General features: G+C 41.4%; 2 protein-coding genes across 2 annotated transcripts; both read left to right on the forward strand.

Annotated features, from left to right (window-relative positions):
• Positions 1 to 582: 582 nt before the first annotated feature.
• Positions 583 to 9709, forward strand: rtf1 (RTF1 homolog, Paf1/RNA polymerase II complex component). Its single transcript, XM_086050448.1, has 18 exons — positions 583 to 769; positions 3066 to 3176; positions 3261 to 3411; positions 3585 to 3786; positions 3902 to 4019; positions 4225 to 4336; positions 5287 to 5431; positions 5511 to 5688; positions 6678 to 6760; positions 7103 to 7190; positions 7279 to 7386; positions 7493 to 7570; positions 7831 to 7952; positions 8031 to 8088; positions 8165 to 8242; positions 8337 to 8438; positions 8771 to 8885; positions 8977 to 9709. The coding sequence occupies exons 1-18, from the start codon at positions 686 to 688 to the stop codon at positions 9081 to 9083; spliced, it is 2040 nt and encodes a 679-aa protein (XP_085906574.1). The 5' UTR covers positions 583 to 685; the 3' UTR covers positions 9084 to 9709.
• Positions 9710 to 10133: 424 nt separating this feature from the next.
• Positions 10134 to 19005, forward strand: golga5 (golgin A5). The gene is made up of 12 exons (XM_086050492.1): positions 10134 to 10334; positions 11246 to 11860; positions 12830 to 13036; positions 13115 to 13334; positions 13401 to 13524; positions 14532 to 14735; positions 15813 to 15983; positions 16091 to 16219; positions 16303 to 16401; positions 17226 to 17451; positions 17552 to 17651; positions 17733 to 19005. Exons 2-12 carry the CDS (start codon positions 11254 to 11256, stop codon positions 17824 to 17826), a joined length of 2181 nt encoding a protein of 726 aa, XP_085906618.1. The 5' UTR covers positions 10134 to 10334; positions 11246 to 11253; the 3' UTR covers positions 17827 to 19005.
• Positions 19006 to 19109: the final 104 nt, after the last annotated feature.

Below are 19109 nucleotides of genomic sequence, written 5' to 3' on the forward strand. Positions count from 1 at the left end.
ATTCGCGTATTTGGAGGACGCAAATTAATCAAATTAACTACCCGACGCGCACTCAAAAATGTATATTTAATTTTTGAGTGTTTCGCTACATTGATAAAAGCTCATGTGGACGACACGTGTGATTTGTGTCCGGAAAAAGACATGGCAAGGAACTGCTCTGGTTCTGGATTTGGTTCATGTAGGTCATGATTTAATACATGCCACTATCAGACATTGAAAAAATAAAAATAAAAAGATAATTTTAGAAATTAAAAACACAAACAATATTTGTCATTTTAACCAAACACACATAAAAACAGAACACGTGATCATTCTTTTATTTGTCCTGCCTCTCAAATGTTCTGGGAATGGGCTTCCAAATGAATGCATATAATTTTCTGTGTTCAATAACGTCCCCTCCCCCCAAAATGTTGTATAAGAACTCAGAACATACATATATAACAGCCACGGGGTGACAGACATAGAAGCAAATTCTTCTTCTTTTCTTTTCGGCTTTAAATTAACTTATAGAAATAGTGCAAAACTCGAGTCTAGCGAGAACTGTGACGTCATCACAACGCGCATGCTCGATGGCGCCTGGTTACTGCCCCCCCCTCCACCGTCCCACACAACCAACATAAAGCGACTCCACCGCGCTAGTGGTGGTTTTAGCAGCTTAGCTTGGCCCACTTTGCACGTTGTAACCATGGTGAACGTCAAGAAGCGGAAAGGTCGCGTCGTTATCGACTCGGACTCCGAAGACAGCGCCAGCGACGACAACTTAGATCAGGTGACGTGCCTTGCAAGTTGTCAACACTTTGGTGACGGCAAACCAATGTATGCTAAGTAGTTAGCTCATTTTGGCCTCGCTTTGGGAAGGGAAAAAAAAACAACCGAAAGTAGGCCCCTCTTGTGAAAAATCTTCCACAGTGGCGCCACAAAGTCAACTAAATATTTTGTTGTTTGGCAAGTTTTACCCCACTTTGTCCACAATATAGCAAATAGGCTGCGCCAGTCAACAGAAGAGCAGAGTTAGCTCCGTGATGCTAACGCTAAGGTTAACGTTTCAGAGGCTGAACCCGAGTGGCTGATCATATTTTAAGTGTCGTTTTCAATTTCATTGTGTGTTTATCTAGCCCGCCGAACAATTGTGACCGATCTGGCTTGCCTATGACATGTCTGCAGTGATGTTTACTACTACTACTACTACTGGTGCTGCTGATGGCGGCGCCTCGTCTTAAATAGCAAACCTTATCGCCACGGTGACGTCACCGACATGCTATTTTGGTGCGTTGTTGTCAAACAAGAGCGAGCGAGCGAGATTCTCCGAGTCGTAATCTGTCAAAGCTTCCTTTGCTGCCATGTTTCGTTTTTTTTATGCTATTGTTAGCATGTCAGCATAAACATCAAGAATGGAAAGCCGTTTGAGCATTTGTTCGATATCCTTGATGAGAGATGGGATCAAGTCACACATGTGCAAGTCTCAAGTAAGTCTCAAGTCGTAAACTTCAAGTCCGTAAAGAATCCCAAGTTATTTGTCCTGGGCAAGTCAAGTCATTCAATTTAACTCGTGAACTGTAGAGCACTTAAAAACTACAACAACGACCTGGACCAAATTGCTGCTTACATTGTAAAGATCAAACTTAAACATAAACCGCAAAAAATAATAAAACAATGATAACACACACAGCAATAATACATTAATACAATATTCTTTTCTTATTAAAATATATTTATAAAACTGGAGATGAATTGTATAATGTCGGTAGTCGTCCATGAAAGCAGACTGTGGCTGATCAAATGAAGAGATCTGCTTTTTTCTTTGTTTGACTTGTGCAATACGGATTTTAACCATGCATTCATTGTAATTCATAGCTATAACGTTTCAGAAAAAAAAATCCACCTTTTTGTTGAACCTAACCCTTCATTCATAAATATTACAAAATATATTGCTATATTCCATATTATGTTATTGTTATTAGGGTATTATTATGATGATGAAAACCTGATTTGCTAGAGAGAAAAAAAACTGAGGAGATTCGGAATCAGCGGCCCAAAAAAAGAATCTAAAAAAGGGTTACTTGCATTTCTTACTAGTTTTAATGAATGACTGGGTGTTTACCACTAATTTTGCCACAATTCAAAATTTCAAGCACTGATAAACTGCATCACGATGTCGCACGTCAAAATGCCATGTGCTTTGACTTGAGCTTTACCAACCAAAATAACATTTCCTGATACAAGCGAGAGTCAGTCGGCCACTGTCGCTTAATCCATCTGTCCATTTTCTGTACTGCTAATCCTCACTAGTGGCAGAGATGAGCTGGAACCTATCCTAATGACTTTGAGCCAGAGGTGGGGTCATAAAAATAAACCGGAGTGCCTTGATTTCAAACATTCGTATTTGAAATCACCTTTCCCAATTGAAATAAATGGGAAATGCCTGTTTTTGTTGTTTGTTTTTAATGGGGAAAATATTATACTGTATTGTCTGTCTGCATGTGCTGATGTACTATTTGTGTTCTTAACTGACATAACACTGCAACTAGCGATGCTATTGATTAGCCTGCATTAAGATAGCAAAAGGCAGTTTAGTTTTAAAATGCACATCACGAATTTGTTATCTTTTATGTTTAGTTTGGCAGTAAACTTTAACAGAGACTGGCATTAAACGGCTTGAAGCCATTTTTTTAAAGGAATTTTTCACTAATTTCATTTCCCAAATTGCTGCTTGTTCTGAAGTGAGTTGAGTCACTGCCCCCATATAGCGCTTATCAACTTTCAAGACACACTTCAAAGGAAAAAAATTGGCCAGTCTGCACATCTCAAGGTACCACTGTATTTAATGTTTTACAATAATACTTAATTATAGCTATATTTATAATTTCACATGTACCAGTGGATGAAAAAGTGATGTGTGGAGAGTCTCTGTCACCAAATGCAAGTGAGCTTTGACAACAAAAATTCTGTTATGTAGCGCAGTAATGAAGTTTGAATTTTTAGGGCATATTGCCCAGCCCTTGGTTACATCACACTTTAACCTCTTAGCTATATTCACTTTTAACCCCTCATCCTCCCTCCCTCAGGAGTTGCTGTCTTTGGCAAAGAGGAAGCGGGTGGACTCCGGCGAGCAGGAGGAGCCGGTGAGCAAACCGGCAGCGTCCAGCGATTCGGAGACGTCAGACAGCGACGACGAGGTGGGACAAGTCACCTTTATTTTGTTTCACGTGACAAAACAAAGCTCTGTACATGAAAGGGGTTTTCCCTTTGCTTTGGTCTAGTGGACCGTTGGGGGCACCAAAGGCAAAAAGAAGGTAAAACAAGGCAAAGGTCCCGAGAAGAAGAACGCCACCAAGAAGAAGCTTCATAAGTCGACAGCGTCGGGAAGCTCAGATGGAGACAGCTCGGGCGAGAGCTCCGCGCCGGAGGAGGGTACGTTGATATCACTTTTCAAACAATGACTTTTAGGAGATATGATATGCGAATGAAATAAGATGGCTGCTCGTACCGCACAACGTGAACTGAACACTCGTGTACACCAGAGTCACTGCTCATTGACTCAAATGTGACAGAATGAATTTGATGCTGGCCCGTGTCTCTCTCAGGCGAGGTGTCCGACTCGGAGAGCAACAGCTCCTCCTCCAGCTCAGACTCGGACTCGTCAGAGGACGACGTCTTCCGGGACGGCTACGACGACGACCTGATGGGCGACGCTGAGGACAGAGCGCGGCTGGAGCAGATGACGGAGAAGGAGCGCGAGCAGGAGCTCTTCAACAGGATCGAGAAGAGAGAGGTGCTCAAGAGACGGTGAGACACCACGCGTCCCCCCGCAAAACAAAACAAAACAGACAAAAAAAAAAAACGGTTCATATGTCACATAATGGTGAATGACGTTTGAATTCACTTGACGTGTTTGCAAAAGGTTTGAAATCAAGAAGAAGCTGAAGACGGCAAAGAAGAAGGAGAAAGAGGAGAAGAAGAAGAAGCAGGAAGAAGAGCAGGAAAAACGCAAGCTATCTCAGGTTCAAGACACACAAGTGGTGAGTAGCAATCTACGGTGGACCCTCAACTTGAATTTGACCCGAAGGGTTAGGATAACCACATCTTGTCCAAGAATGGAAATAAACCACAAAGTAAAAAAAAAAAAAACTCAATAAAAGCCTTCTTGCATAGTAGAAAATACTAAGTGGCCAAGAGAAAAAAAGTGTTGAGGCGCTGACGTTTTGCTCTCCCGTGCGTCTCTAGGTGATGTCGCATAACAAGGAACGGCGGTCCAAGCGCGATGAGAAACTCGACAAAAAGTCTCAGGCTATGGAAGAGCTGAAAGCCGAGCGAGAGAAGAAGAAAAACAAAACGGGTCAGTGGCATGCGTGTATATTCTTGTGCCCTGCGTTTGTGTTTTGGTGGGGTTATTTGTGTCTTTTAGAGTTGGCCCGGTTTGATCTTGATATGGGAAATCGGGGCTGTTCACGTAAATTTCAGATGATCTGTATCGGCTGAAAAAGAAACGATTTTTTTTTTTTTTTAAGTATGTATTTGTAGACACATATAATGACAGTTGAATACGTATGTTGTCGACCAGTGGTCCCCAACTTTTATTTATTTATTTATTTTTTTGCCAAGAACCGGTTTCATATGAAGACGTATTTTGACACACTGGCATTGAAACAAATAAGAAGAAATGATTATATATACAACTGATCATTACGCCTAATAAAATTGAAATTAGTGGCGACACTGCGCCTGTTTCTCTTGAATGAGTCAATCTTATTTTCTTTTTCCATTATTTGGAAGAAGCTCCCTTAAAAAGTTTTTTTGTTGCATGCTTGTTTTTTATGTATTGAGGCTTTTTGTTTTTGCGTATACATTTTTTGCAGGTCTGTGCTATTTGCGGGTCTTTCTGTGTGTGCGTGTTTTAGTTGTGAGTTGTTGTTTTTTTTTTTCTTTTTGCTGGCTTGTTTTTTTTTTGGGTTGTTTTTTTGTGGGTTTGTGTTTTTGCATGTGCGTTTTTTGCGGTTGTTTAAAATGTTTGTTTATCTTGCGGGTTTGTCTTACTGTGTTATGCGGGTTTGTATTTTTCTGCGTGTGCATTTAGCTTGTTTTTTGCGGCTTTGTGTTTTTTTTCCCTTAGTTTTCTTTGCATGTGTGTTTAGCGTTTAGGTTTGTCTTTGCATGTGCGTTTTTGGCAGGTTTGCGTGTACATTTTTGTGGAATAGTTCTTTGCGTGTAGCTCGTGAGTTCGTCTTTTTGCTTGTGAAATTTGTGCGTGTTTGTGGCATTGACACTCCCTTATGTTTCGCCGAGCAGCAGAACTCTTGGCCAAACGCGAGCCCCTGAAGACCAGCGAGGTATACTCTGATGACGAAGAGGAGGAAGAGGAGGAAGATGACGACAAGTCGTCCGTCAAGAGCGACCGGAGTTCACGCTCTTCCTCGTTTGACGACGACGACGAGTGAGTGCCTTTCCTGACCTCCCTGCTGAGCAAAGTCCTCTTTGCGTGTCGAGTAAGCATGACCGTCTTTGCTTTACAGAAAAGAAGAAACACCGCCTAAATCGCAGCCCGTGTCGCTGCCCGATGAGCTCAACCGGATCCGCCTGTCCCGACACAAGCTGGAGCGCTGGTGCCACATGCCCTTCTTTGCCAAAACCGTCACCGGCTGTTTCGTCAGGATCGGCATCGGGAACAGCAGCAGTAAACCAGTCTACAGGGTAAAGGAAAAAGAAATGTTTTTTTTTTTTTTTGACTGCATTGTTTTTTTTACCAGTGTCAGTTCTTGTCATTAGTGTACTATAGCCATTCAGGTTTTAGTTTAACCCTTCAACTTTCGTTCGTGCAATATGCAGGTTGTAAAACAACCTAAAATCTTTTTAATTTGGACATATTCTCAGTGGTATTTTTTTCCTGTGTATCGCTAAATGTAATTCTTCTCCATGGCCAGCAGAGGGTGTCATCATGTCTCCCTCTGATGAATAAATGAATAGAAATTCATATATTTTCTCGATTGGAGTACAGTCAACCATTAAACGGCTCTTTCGGAAACTACAAATTGTTTCCTGGTTCAAAAATTGATAAATGGTGTCATTGGATAGAAAACATTAAGAAACCTTTAATTTGAAAAGTTGGCTGTAGAACAAAACCGATTTTCCAAAGAGCAAGGAATTTAAAAAAATTACAATTTCCATGGTTTTCAATTTGCCTGTGCTGTCCACAATAACGTCAAAAGGAACAATTTGATGTAAACAGTGGAATTTAGTAAGAATTTAGACAATTTTAGAAACACTTGGGAAGTTATTGCAGCTAAAATGGTTCTTTAAAAAAAAAATAAAAAGAAAGCAACGTGGACACAAATAGCTAGCATAGAGTCCAGAGAGTAAAAGGGAACATACAATGCAGAATCAACCTTTCAGCAGGTTGCATACAAATAGCTCAGTCGCTGGACTGCCCACCCATGATGTGTGAACTTAAACAATCAAGTAAATATTTAGTTATCTGCCTAAAAACAGTATGTCTGTGATGTCACAATTAGGGAATGCTGATTGTTAGCCACTAGTGACCGAAGCCCGCACACCGCACAATAGTTTAGTCAGTTTGGGCAGTGTTGCTCGATGTGCGGCGGGTCTTAAATGTGGCTTCCTTACACCTGCACATGCGCTATTATGGCAGATTTTTAATACTTATTTGAAAACTGTGTGCTAAGGTCGCTGAAATTACGGATGTGGTGGAGACGGCAAAAGTTTACCAACTGGGCACGACGCGGACAAACAAAGGATTACAATTACGGTAGGTAAACTAGTCACATTGTGGGACCATATTATACTATTACAGCTTTTTTTTTTTTCCCCTTCTTGCTTTGCGGGCGAACGTTTGAGCGGCATAAAGTAAAATTGTATTTAATTGTTAATGCTGTAGTTTTTTTTTTTTTTTTAAGTACAATACTGCTGAGAGCAGTTACTCTGACTAAAGCCTGTGGGAACAGATTAATGGCATATCCATTCATTTCAATTGGGACAGATGATTTGAGTTACAAACATGTTCAACAAATGAATTAAACACGAAAGGCGCTGCTGTAAAGGTTTAGCATAGCGCTACAGTGTGATGTTATCCTATTATTGTATTCCTCAGGCACGGCGGCGACATGCGCGTCTTCCGGCTGGAGTTTGTGTCCAATCAGGAGTTCACAGAGAACGAGTTCATGAAATGGAAAGAGGCGGTGAGTGGACACCCGTGCGAAAGACAAAAAGCCACCACCGCGACCTACGATGGCTTCCTCATTCTCGCTCTGTCCGCCTCATATGCAGATGATTGTTGCCGGCATGCAAGTGCCAACGCTGGACGAGATCACCAAAAAGGAGCAGTCTATCAAAGAAGCCATGAACTACAAGTTCAATGACAAAGACATAGAGGATGTCAGTCCTTTTTTTTTTTTTTTTTTTGCCCCACTCTGGATCATTTTTAAGCCTCTCGCGACTAAAACCACCATCGCCCATTCTCTGTCTCTCTCGCTTGCTGCAGATCGTCAAAGAGAAGGACAGATTCCGAAAAGCGCCGCCAAATTACGCCATGAAGAAAACTCAGTTACTTAAAGATAAGGTAAAGAGGTCACATTACATCCTTTAAGTGATCTGGTACATTAGGGGTGTATAAACATTAAATATGCAGTATGAATATTTGGGTGATTCTTGTGCAGAGCACTGGAGGGAGCCCTCGTACCACACTTTGAGAATCACTGGTATAGAGTAGGGCTTTACAATTATAGAGCATTCTGATGTAAATATGGTAAAAATGGCACACTGGAGACATATTGAATTTAACATGATACATTAGTCATAATTTTTTTTTTTTCCTTGAAGGCCATGGCAGAGGAGAGCGGTGACGGCGACAAAGTGAAGGTCATCCAGGATGAGTTGAACGAGCTGGAGGAGCGAGCAGAGGCGCTGGACCGGCAGAGAACCAAGAACATCTCCGCCATCAGGTTTGAACGCTTCTACATATTCGTCCGTCATGTTGGCTTCTTGGCATATTTAACACGGTGCTCTATTTTCTTGTGCAGCTATATTAATCAGAGGAACAGAAGCTGGAACATTGTCGAATCGGAAAAAGCTCTGGTGGTAGGCGACCTCGTCATGTAGCAGAAAATGCGTATCAACAACAGAGCGGCAACACTTAAATTGTGTGTTCCTGTAGGCCGAGGGACAAAATGCCAAAAATCAACAAATGGACCCCTTCACTCGGAGACAATGCAAACCCACCATGGTGTCCAACGTAAGGCTTGTTTATGCAACACTGCTGCTCAATAGACATTATGTATTCATATTTGTGTGGCGTATTCATACTTGGCCTTGTGTTGCTTCCAAAGGCCAGAGACCCGTCAGTGCACGCCGCCATTCTTGCTCACCTGAACCAGAAGTACGGCTCTGGATCCACGCCGGACCCTTCTGCTCTCGAGAAGAACAAACAGGTGAGAGTCACACAGAGATGGGGAAAAACTTAAAAAAGCAGAGCTGGGCATTTTACTACAAATTGAGTGTCCGTTATTGGTCATCCGGCTGCAGCGTGGGTACCCTTCCGTCGTCCGTCATTGGCATTTTTCCACGGGTAAAAAAAACCCTCATATTAAACAGGGGTCCGTCTGCGATTCCGACTAAACTTTATTGGATGATTATTTGAACAGAAATGGTGACATAGGCGGAGCGCCCAGCTCTGGCCAGAAGCAAGTTGGCCAACTGGCGTTTTTTTTTTTTTCTTCTTTCTTCGTCACACTTTGTGAATAACACTCCTCGTTCACCACAGGGTCCCACGGACCCGAAGGACAAAGACGTAACCAAGCCAACCACTGACCTCTCTGAAGACTTATTCAAAGTTCATGATTTCGATGTGAAGATTGACCTTCAAGTTCCTAATGCAGGTGAGTGGGGGACCAACACAACTTGCCCAATACCTGCTAGGCTAACAAACAATGCTAACGTGTGCCCGTCTCCCCTCGTGCTGTATACCAGAAGCTAATTCTCTGTCGGTGAGCTCGAACGCGCTCCCGGTGAAAGACGGCGCTCCCCGGCGATCGCTCAACCTAGAGGACTACAAGAAGAGGAGGGGGCTCATCTGAAGACCACCACTCTTCACGAGGAAGAGGCTGTGAAAGAGTGTGTGTGTGTTGTGTTAATTGGAGCCATGTGAGTGTGTGCGACAACAGACTTTTTATCAGAGGACATACTGATACAGACACATTTTTCTCAATATTTTTTTTTCTCCCCCAAAAGAACTCACTGGCGCTGGACAACACTACCGGTATACTACATTGTTGTTTGAAGTGACTGGACACTTAAGTTTTGACCAGCAGTTAAAATACATTTTCTATACTCCCTTCTCACAATGCCCGTCCTCCATGTTTGTCATGTATCTCTCTAAATTTAAACAAGCTGGTACGGTTGGGTGCATTAATGACCATCTGTCACACCGTAAATCAATTGAAGTTGGCCAGACGTTCAAAAGGAAACATGTTTTTTTTAATGGATGTTGCTTCATTCCTCTTGTATATCTTGTTAGGTTGCTTACAAGGATTTAAAAAAAAAAAAAAAACAACTAAAAAACACCCTCGTCCTTAACTCCCAGAGCAGATTCTATTTGTTATTGATTGTCAATAGTCGGTTCCTGTATTGATGTGGCATGCCATGTAAATATGCATTTTGGAGTGAGTTCAGGAGGAAAAAAATAAAGAGGCACTGTTTCGTATATTTTCTCAATATTTTCTCCATGCATTAATTCTATAAATGTTTCCAAATATCCAGGCATTATTTTGGGGTCCTTGCTCCTGGTAAACAGAGAAGAACTTTGCTTTTTTTTTTTTTTTACTTCTTCATAGGATGCTTATTGACTAGTATGACATAATGCAATGAAATTTTCAGATTTTATTAACGATTTTCCACTGTAAAGCTTGTTGAAGCGCTGAAGTCCTTTCTTTCTGATCAGGCACTTTTGTAGCCGCACTTAGTGTCCTCGTATGGTCTAGTTCGACGTCGGAACCAAATATTATTTACTTAATTTTATTTGTGATTATACGAGGACATCTTTATGTCCAAATGAAATTTCACTAAGCATTCAACGCTCTTTAAGTCCTTGTATGTTTGTTTTTTGTTAAGGCACTCTAGTAGCCAGCCACCCGTGTTATTGTGGGGTCCTTGAAGTTTGCTTCCTGGTCCACGTAGAGGAGATGTGTTATTTTTCGATTTTTGTAGTCGACATATGATGACATTTGTCCATTTGTACCCAAACGGCATTACGTTAGTGCACCAGTCAGCCTCGGAGATAGAACGGTGGCAGGAGACGTTTTTGGTCATTTGGACGTCGTTTTAAAACGGTAAGATTGAAGCATCGCAGCTTGAGCTGGGCAGCTAAATCTCGTAGCGTTAGCACCAAACAGTGTTAAGTATAACTGTTTATTATTGTACCTGAGCGATTGCGGGATGACAAAACAGCTTTACAAAAATTGAGTTAACCCACACTAGTTGTGCATTGTTAGTAATAACCCTGGGTCCGTTGAAAAGGTGCTACTGCAAACACTTGCTGTTACTGGTTTTGTGCTCTTTCTGAAACGCCCTAAGATTTCACGTTAATGCGCCGAAGTCCAGTCAAAATAGCGAGCTGGTACAGTAGTCGGTCCAAAGAAGTACATGGAAATAAATGGTCGACGGAGAGTCTTGTGCTTTCTTTGTCGAGGAGGAGCTAAAATTAGCCTGGGTTGTTACGGAGAGAATTGTGCTTGTATATGCACATTTTGGGTGTAATTATTTTCTCCATAAAAGAATCTGTAACCCATTTTTTTACAGGGGTTTGTTGTAAGAAGCGTTTGATGTGGTATTTAAATATTTTGGGATAACAATAACAAAACAGTCTCGTTTGGCTTTGCGGGGTATTTTTCACCCAACGACTATATTGTTGATAGTCAGTGGCCTCTCTGCAAGGCATCTTTATGACTGCTATTTTGCACTCCAAAAGAATGATGGTATGGGGCGTGCCTTCAACTCAGAGAAGAGTTAGTCGAGTTTACCCGGTAGAGAAAAACGTAGCATGGTGCTGTCCTACCTAGCCTGGTTGCTTGAACTGGTGAAGCCTGCTTGAATGAGGTTCAAAATGTCTTGTAAAACAACCAGAACAACCCAGTTGCGATTGATTAAATGTCCTGAAAGTGTTTTGGGATTATACTTTGTTACTTTTTTTTTTCCTTACTCCTTATATTGCGCTGTTTATTTTCTTTGTATTTTCCTTCAGCAATTAAAATGTCCTGGTTTGTTGAGTTTGCTGGCAAAGCTGAAAACTTCCTGAATCAAGTCGACCAGGGCGCTGCCACCGCCTTGAGCAAAAGTCAGACCAAAACATCCTCCCTTGCATCATACTACGATGGAGATGGTGCGGCGGTCCATCCTGAATACAATGCTGAGACCAGCGCAGCTTCTCACTACGCGTCAAGCTTCATCTCTTCAGCGGCGGGCAACATCAGGAAGGCTGCGTCTGCTCCTGCGACTACTTCGGTCCACAAGCAAGGATCGAGCAAAACTTCCAAAGCCCCCCACTCTGCCTCCTCCTCTTCCTCTGGCTTTTCGAAGCGCAAAAAGAGCGAGCTTGATGTGGACGATGATATGCTCTTTGACTTCTTGAACAGCTCAGAGCCGCCAGTCAGCACCCGTCGCGAGCCCAGGAGGGATGCCAGCAAAGTGGCGGTCGGAGAGGCTAAAAGCGCGACTCCGACTCCACCTGCCGCCGACCTGTCGCTTCCATCCACGCCGCCCTCGACACATGACATGTCCCGGGCGTCCAGCTGTGGCTCTCAGTCCGCTCACAGCATGAAAGCGTCGGAGGAGAGTTCGGCGATGGAGCAAAGCCAAGGTATGGTAAACATTTTGAAAGAATCGAATAAGGCGCGGACTATGGGGAGAGATTTCTGTCAAAATCAGTCACACAAATACATCCGCGATTTTCACATGTTTTTCAGATCTACAAATACATTTGTGGGTTTCACTTGTTTTTCAGATGCACAAATACATTTGCGATTTTCAAGTGCTTTTCATATATCCACAAATATATGCGAGATTTTGTGTTGTGTGTGGTTTTTTTATTTTATATTTTTTTTATAGTTGTGTGTGCATTTATCATGATCATTTGTAAACATTCAATTCTGCGTGTGAAGCGTTGATTGTGCATTTGTGGATCAGCGGACACATACATTTATTTTTGACACAAACGTAACGCCATTTAGCATCATACATTCACATGTGTTGAAAGGCCTTCCATCCTCCGTCCATGGTTAGGCAGTGTTGCTGTCTACAACGAACCAAAACGAGCCTTTATATGATCTTCTATTATGTGTTTATTTTTACAGTCAGGAAAAAAAAAAAGTTTTTTTTTTTCCCCTCGAGCTCATTTTGCTTTGATCCAGAAGATGTTCTTCTTCTACTGCATTTTTGCCGTACTCTTTTGCATGGACGTTTTTTCCCCGACTTGGCAACAGAAGAAGAAATAGTACATACTTACACAATAATTTAATATTTAAAACATCCTTTTGACAAGCTCATCTGTGACAATGGACAACTAGTGTTAAGAAATCAATTTTTGTAATTTATTTTAAAATCTAATGTAATTACACTTAAATGATGGCATATTTAGGATCTCTAAATTGTATCACTTTTTAAATTTGTATCCAATCCTTTTTTTTTAATGGAAAAAGTAAATATACGTTTTCAATTATATATCTGCAAAAACAAAGAAACATAAATAAACATATATTAGAATAAAATCCAATAAAATATTGTCACTGTCCAACAAAAAGCAACTCAACTCCTTTATTTGTCATCTCAGCTAGTCCAGACTCAGCCGAGTCTTGCGACTCGGGCTCGCCTGCCCCTCAGGAGTCCGACCGACGGGAGTCATGCGGTCCTCCGGAGGAGCCACAGGGCCAGGTTCTGTCCAGCCTACGTCTGGAGAACCAACTCCTGCGTAGTGAAGTGGCCTCACTCAACCAGGAGATGGCCTCGGTCATCCAGCGATCAAATAACATGCAAGAAGGTAGGAATGTATTTTAAGGCCACATTGGCTTCGAGTTTGTTTGTTTTTTCATTGTGATCCTTATCGTCACTCCCGCAGAACTGAGCAACGCCCGGCTGCGCGCCGACAAACGTAACGCCGAGCAGTCTCAGAGCGACCGCGCGCTACGGGGCCTGCGCTCGCAGGTGGACGACCTGAACGAGGCGCTGGCCGCCAAAGACGGACAGCTCGCCGTGCTCAAGGTCCGACTGGACGAGGCCGACCAGCTGCTGAGGAGCCGCAGCGTGGCGCTGGAGGAGGCGCAGGTGGAGAGGTCCAGGTACGATCTCTCTTTTTTAGGTCGGATGCATTTTCATGAAAGAAGTGTCAAGGTTGCGCTGTTTAGGATTTTGGAGGACCACACGGAAGGCGGCAGCATGCACTCCCAGGCTCTGGACAGCATGCACGACAGGCTGCGAGAGGCCGAGCAGGCCATCAGGAGGGAAGAGGACAACTTTCGACAAATGCAGGTGACGCTTTTCCATCCAGGGTTCTTTTGTTTTGACCTTCTGTTTGATAGTAACGACTGCAGTTTTATAGCCGAAAGGCTCATTGAAGCCCTGGATGACATTCTAGACGAGGGATGTGCAACTTAAATGGTGGAGGGGACAACAATTTTCATTAGGGTTACTGGGGGGGGCCACATAGGACCACACACTTCCTAACCAGATGTATGACAAAAATTCTTTTTTTTTTAATTTGGACAAAATGTGCTCTTATTATATTTCAATTTTGATAATACATTTTAATGCATGTCGAAAAGATCCACTATCCTAAACCAACAACAAAGGGTTTGAAGCAAATAACAAAGTAACCACATACTGGCTCTCTTGCACAAAAATGACCATTCAATGGAGGCACAAAACTGCTGAACGAGAAACCAACATTAAGTGAAAGAACTCATTATTGAGGTGCTGTTTGTCCATATTATTCTAAATCAGCAAAAAAAGAAATTAGGCCTATTCACGTTGTAGTATTAGGGCAGTACACTGTAAGACCAAGTGTAAGCGCACGTTAGAGATATCTGCCATCTAGAGGCGATGGGTGATATTACAAATTAAAATGACTCCTGCATAGTCGCATTTAAATACCCGCAGATTTGCATATTTTCTTTTTTTTTTTTTTTATTATTATTTTTAAATGTTTTTACATTTTGGAATTTTTTCCGGGATTTTTCCTCCCATGTCCCGCCATTTTTTTTAAGACAGTCTTGCATTGTACATTTGAATAGAAAAATATTCGCAAGCATAAAATGTCTTTGTCTTTGTGTGACTTTCTGAGTGAGAGCTGTGGCTGACAGCAGCGAAAGTGCATCATTTGTCATCGCCAACTAGTGGCCTGTGATGCATATCTTGGCATTTTCAGTCTTAAATCGGAGGCCGTTTTACCGTCATCCTCCTTCTCGTTCTTGCGATTTGTTTGCAAACGAAGATTCTTAACATCCAAAAGATTTTACCAATCGGATTTGTTTGTTTAGAGCGAATACGCGAGCCGGCAGTCCCGGTTGGAGTGCGAGCGGCAGAGCCTGGCCGAGGCGTTGGCCGCGGCGGAGAAGCGCGCCGCCGAGGAGAAGCTCCGCGTGGACAACCTCCAGCAGCAGTTGAGGAGCGCCAAGAGTGCCGCTGAGACAGCCAAGCACGAGCTGCAGGACTACAAGCACAAAGCCTCGCGCATCCTACAAGTAAGCCTGACCTCCGCCACCACCACTTAGCAGTGGTCCTCAACTGGTCGTTTGGGACCCAAAAGTGGGTCACCGACAGGAAGTAAAAAAAAAATTCAAAAAAAAAATTGAAAATAGGTTTTGAGGTCACGTTTTGTGCCCCAGACTTTTTTTTCTGGTAATTACGACTTCACGACTAAGCCTGTCACTTAATTACTGTATCGACTTGGAGTTCGATAAATAAAATGAACAACATATGATTTTACTGGACTCAGTAAATAGGGGAGAGGTTGGTTGGCTTAATTTTTTTTTTTTAATAATTGGGGTAGAAAATTGATTGGTTTAAAAAATGTTTTTTTCTTCTTTTTAGATATAATTGCAGGATGAGCTTTTAAAAAAAATCTTGCACACAAGAAAAACATCGTATACAAAAATGAATAAAATCCAAGCATTTGTAAAAAAAACCCACCAAAAAAACTATTAAACCCACTCTGAAAACTAATTTTAAAAAACTCAATTAACAATGGAACATATCAAGAGACTGTCCTAAAAAGATGAATTTTGTGGTTGTATTTTTTGCATCTACTGGTAATTTCACTTCAGCGTTTGTTTCATTTCAACCAACCTTGATCAGCTTAATTCACCTGTGTGTCAAAACAGTTTTTCCAATTGAAATGCATTGAAATTGCAGCCTAAATATTTAGTGTGACTCCATTTTTGTACATGTAAGGTGGCATCTCTGTGAGGTATCTATTTTGCTAAAAAAATGCCGTATGGTGCCGGCAAGTATTGCCCTAATTTACTCCTAACCGTCTCAGGTTTCTGTTCTTCCTTTGAGAAAGGCGAAAAAACAAAAGACTTCCTGCAGCATTGGATGGCGAATGCAGCCAGCCTGAGCCTCCAGAAGACGATGAAAAGCTCTAGGTCCAAAAACCGTCATCAATCCTCGCCAAAATTTCTGTGCACATCTCTACTTATGCCCAAATCATACTCTGAAAATATTAGAACGAAAGTGGAGGGAAAATGCGGGTCCCAAGATGACAACAGTTGAGAACCACTGATTTATAGGACGCGTGTCTAATGTCAGTCAACGTTAAGTCCAAAGAGAAGCTGATCAGCAGCCTGAAGGAGGGCTCCGGTTTAGACTCGCTGGATGGCAGCGGCACGGCGACTCTGGAAATAGAAGAGCTGCGCCACGAGAAGGAAATGCAGAGGGAGGAGATCCAGAAGCTGCAAGGCCAAACGCACTCGCTCCGGACTGAATTACAGGTGAGAGAATCGGCCCATGAAAATTGTTGAAAGGTTACACCGCCCAGACCTAGTCTGATATGATTAACTCGATTTATGGGGAACTCGATGTACGGGTTCACCCTCAGGATTTGGAGAGCCAGTCCCTCGCCGAAGCGGAAACGTGGCGGCAGCAGACGGCGCAGTTTGAGGAAGAGCAGGCAGCGCTCAACCGCGTCAGACACGAGCTGGAAGCCGAGGTGGAGCGGCACAAGCAGGTGGGAAAGTAGTTGATGACATTTCGTCATCTCAAAATGGCGCCTTTGGTGTTTTTTTGTCAAACTCTTCGTGGTGTTCTCAGGAGCTGCAATATGTGGAGGAAGAGCAGAACCGTACCAAAAGCACCCTGCAGAGCCGAGTCAAAGACAGAGAAGATGAAATTCAGAAACTCCGGAATCAGGTCGGTCTGACCACATCAGTCACAGTGAATGTATTATTATTGTTATTTTTATTATTGTTCTTATTATTATTATATTTTCTTTTTTTTCCAAAAAGATCTTGGTTATTCATCATTAATTTTTTTATTATTATTATTATTATTATTATTATTATTATTTTATTATTTTTTTTTTTTTTTTTTTTAGTTTTTTCAAAAGTTAGCCACAAAAGATATTTATTGGTGTCTGATTATTTTCCGGAGGTCAACCACAAAAATGTCTTTGTCTCCTGTGTTCTTTTTAATTATTCATTTTAAATAGTTATTTTTATGCTATTATTGTTTTTTTGTTTGATTTTGAAAAAGGTGTTTAAAGATCTCAGTGGTCTATTATGTATGTATGTATGAATGTATGTGTGTGTGTGTATATTTTTTTGTTGCTTTTTTTAAAAATGTGAATTTATGTATAGTTTTGCACTAGTTAACCACAAAAAAGGTATACGTATGTTTGATTAATTTTATAATTCATTGTAATACATTAATACAGGTTTTGTTTTGTAACTTTTTTTTAAGGCGTGAACCACAAAAAAATATATATTTTTTTATTTATATACACGTATTTTTAGTTTCTTTTTTTTGGGGAGTTTCTTTGTTGTTTAGTTTAAGTGTTATGTTTAGTTTTGTGTTGTGAACTTTTGTATCTTATTTAATTTTTGCGAAGTCACCCTCATGTAAAAAAAAAAAAAAAAAAGACAAGGGGTGGGGGGAATTGCAATACTTTAGGCGTACCACAACTACAATTTCACATACTTGTGCATGTCGATGCTTTTTTTTTTTTTTCCTTTCAGTTGACCAACAAGACTCTGAGCAGCAGCAGCCAAACGGAGCTGGAGAACCGCCTGCACCAACTGACTGAAACGCTGATCCAGAAGCAAACCATGCTGGAGGCTCTGGGCACGGAGAAAAGCTCACTTGTCTTTCAGCTGGAGCGCCTGGAGCAACAGCTCAAGAGCACCCAGGGGGGTCCGGGCACGGGGGGGCCCGCCATCAACATGAGCAGCGTCGAGGGGCCAGGTAACCTCCTGTCGTGCTCGCCCATTCTGAGGACCAAGAAAGTTGTTGTATTTTCAATTTTTTTTTTTTTTTGAATTTATTTTTTTTTATAAATGTTCAGGGGCCAGACAAAGGAACATTCCGGTGCTTTTCGGCAATGAAGAAAGTCCTGGTGTGTATGGGAGAGTGCAAAAGGCGGCCAGCACCATTGATCGCTTCAGGTAAACGCGCAAGTTCTGAACACTAGACTACATTACCCACAATCCATTTCGGTATACAGTAGTTTCTCTTTCTCATTCCAGCATCAGACTGGGGATCTTCTTGAGGCGCTACCCCATGGCCAGGGTTTTTGTCATCTTGTACATGGCGAGTATTTGTTTGAAACCCTTCTGTTAGGTTGCGGGTAAACCATTTTAAAGTTGAAAAAAAAATATATATATATTTATATATATATATAATATATTTTGAAAATTGAAAAAATAACAGTAAAACAACTTCTGCTGGCCTTATTTTCTCATTGGTATTTTGCATCCATTCTCTGTACTGCTTATCCCTTTTATTCGAAATATATATGATATAACATACCACAAAAAGATGTATACAGTTATGTCTCAGTTTGCGAACGTCACACGACCAAACTCAGAAAACAGGCGAGGTTGTTACTTGAGCACTCAGCAACTGTGATATTTAGTCGACAGCAAATGGCAAAATGGCCGCTCCCTGAGATGGATAAAAACAGGTGGATTTTGCTGCTTAATTCATATTCCACAAACTTAGTATTATTCAGAATGCCATATTTAGACTAGTGGGGGCACATTATTTTGACTTTAATTTTTATATCCCGCTTGCTTGTTTGATTTACATCAATCACAAACATTTCTTAAAAGAGCTCAAATGTTTTATAGTTTTTCAGTGATTATTTATTACATTGCTGTTTTATTTTATTTTTTAATTCATTTCAAAGTTATATTAATTTATTTCTTAAATATTTTTTCCCAGTAGCCAACCACCAAACATTCTCCAGTTGTTCTATGTCATAGCTCTATAGTTTTATGGTTAAACTTGACCCATGAGCATTTTTGGTGTAGCAGAAAAACATAAATGTAAACAAGAAGGATTTTGAAACGTGGATTAAAGAGTTTCCACCCGCTAACCTGTTGACTGGTTTTGCAGGCAGTGCTGCACCTGTGGGTGATGATTGTGCTCCTGACCTACTCTCCAGAAATGCACCACAGCCATCCTGACGGAAGCTAGTTGAAAATGTCACAGGCATCTGTGTGGGGCTAAGGGATTTGACTTTTTCTTTTTTTTTTTTGCGCACATACAGACACTTGCAGATGTATTCTCCCATTCCAACTGACAACGGCATTACGTTTCAACAAAATTACTGAGAGGTATTCAATTTTCGCAGTCACATAAATTATATGTTTTAAAGCTGTCCTGTGTCAGGGGCGTTCAGAGGGCAGGCCAACAGGGCGGGCATCCACCTTGGGGGCATCCAGACTCCTGTCAGACATTTGAGAGATTGTATTTAACAATGTAAAAAGATTATTTTAATAAATGACCTAAACATTACAGAGTCCTACTTGTGTTAATTTTGTGTTGTAGCTGTGGATAAGGATACATTTTAAAGGGTTTTGTGAATTATTTCAAACAAAGAAAAGAAAGCAAAAGAAACA

Source organism: Filicampus tigris, chromosome 13 (genome assembly GCF_054856515.1).
Source record: "Filicampus tigris isolate MCC_2025a chromosome 13, RoL_Ftig_1.0, whole genome shotgun sequence".
Lineage (NCBI taxonomy): Eukaryota > Metazoa > Chordata > Actinopteri > Syngnathiformes > Syngnathidae > Filicampus > Filicampus tigris.

Coding starts and splice junctions, on each gene's coding strand:
- rtf1 (XM_086050448.1), top strand. CDS start 686: ATGGTGAACGTCAAGAAGCGGAAAGGTCGCGTCGTTATCGACTCGGAC. Junction 4,337..5,286: donor GAAGAAGAAAAACAAAACGG/GTCAGTGGCATG, acceptor TTCGCCGAGCAG/CAGAACTCTTGGCCAAACGC. Junction 8,439..8,770: donor CTCTCGAGAAGAACAAACAG/GTGAGAGTCACA, acceptor CGTTCACCACAG/GGTCCCACGGACCCGAAGGA.
- golga5 (XM_086050492.1), top strand. CDS start 11,254: ATGTCCTGGTTTGTTGAGTTTGCTGGCAAAGCTGAAAACTTCCTGAAT. Junction 11,861..12,829: donor GGCGATGGAGCAAAGCCAAG/GTATGGTAAACA, acceptor TTGTCATCTCAG/CTAGTCCAGACTCAGCCGAG. Junction 16,220..16,302: donor AGGTGGAGCGGCACAAGCAG/GTGGGAAAGTAG, acceptor TGGTGTTCTCAG/GAGCTGCAATATGTGGAGGA.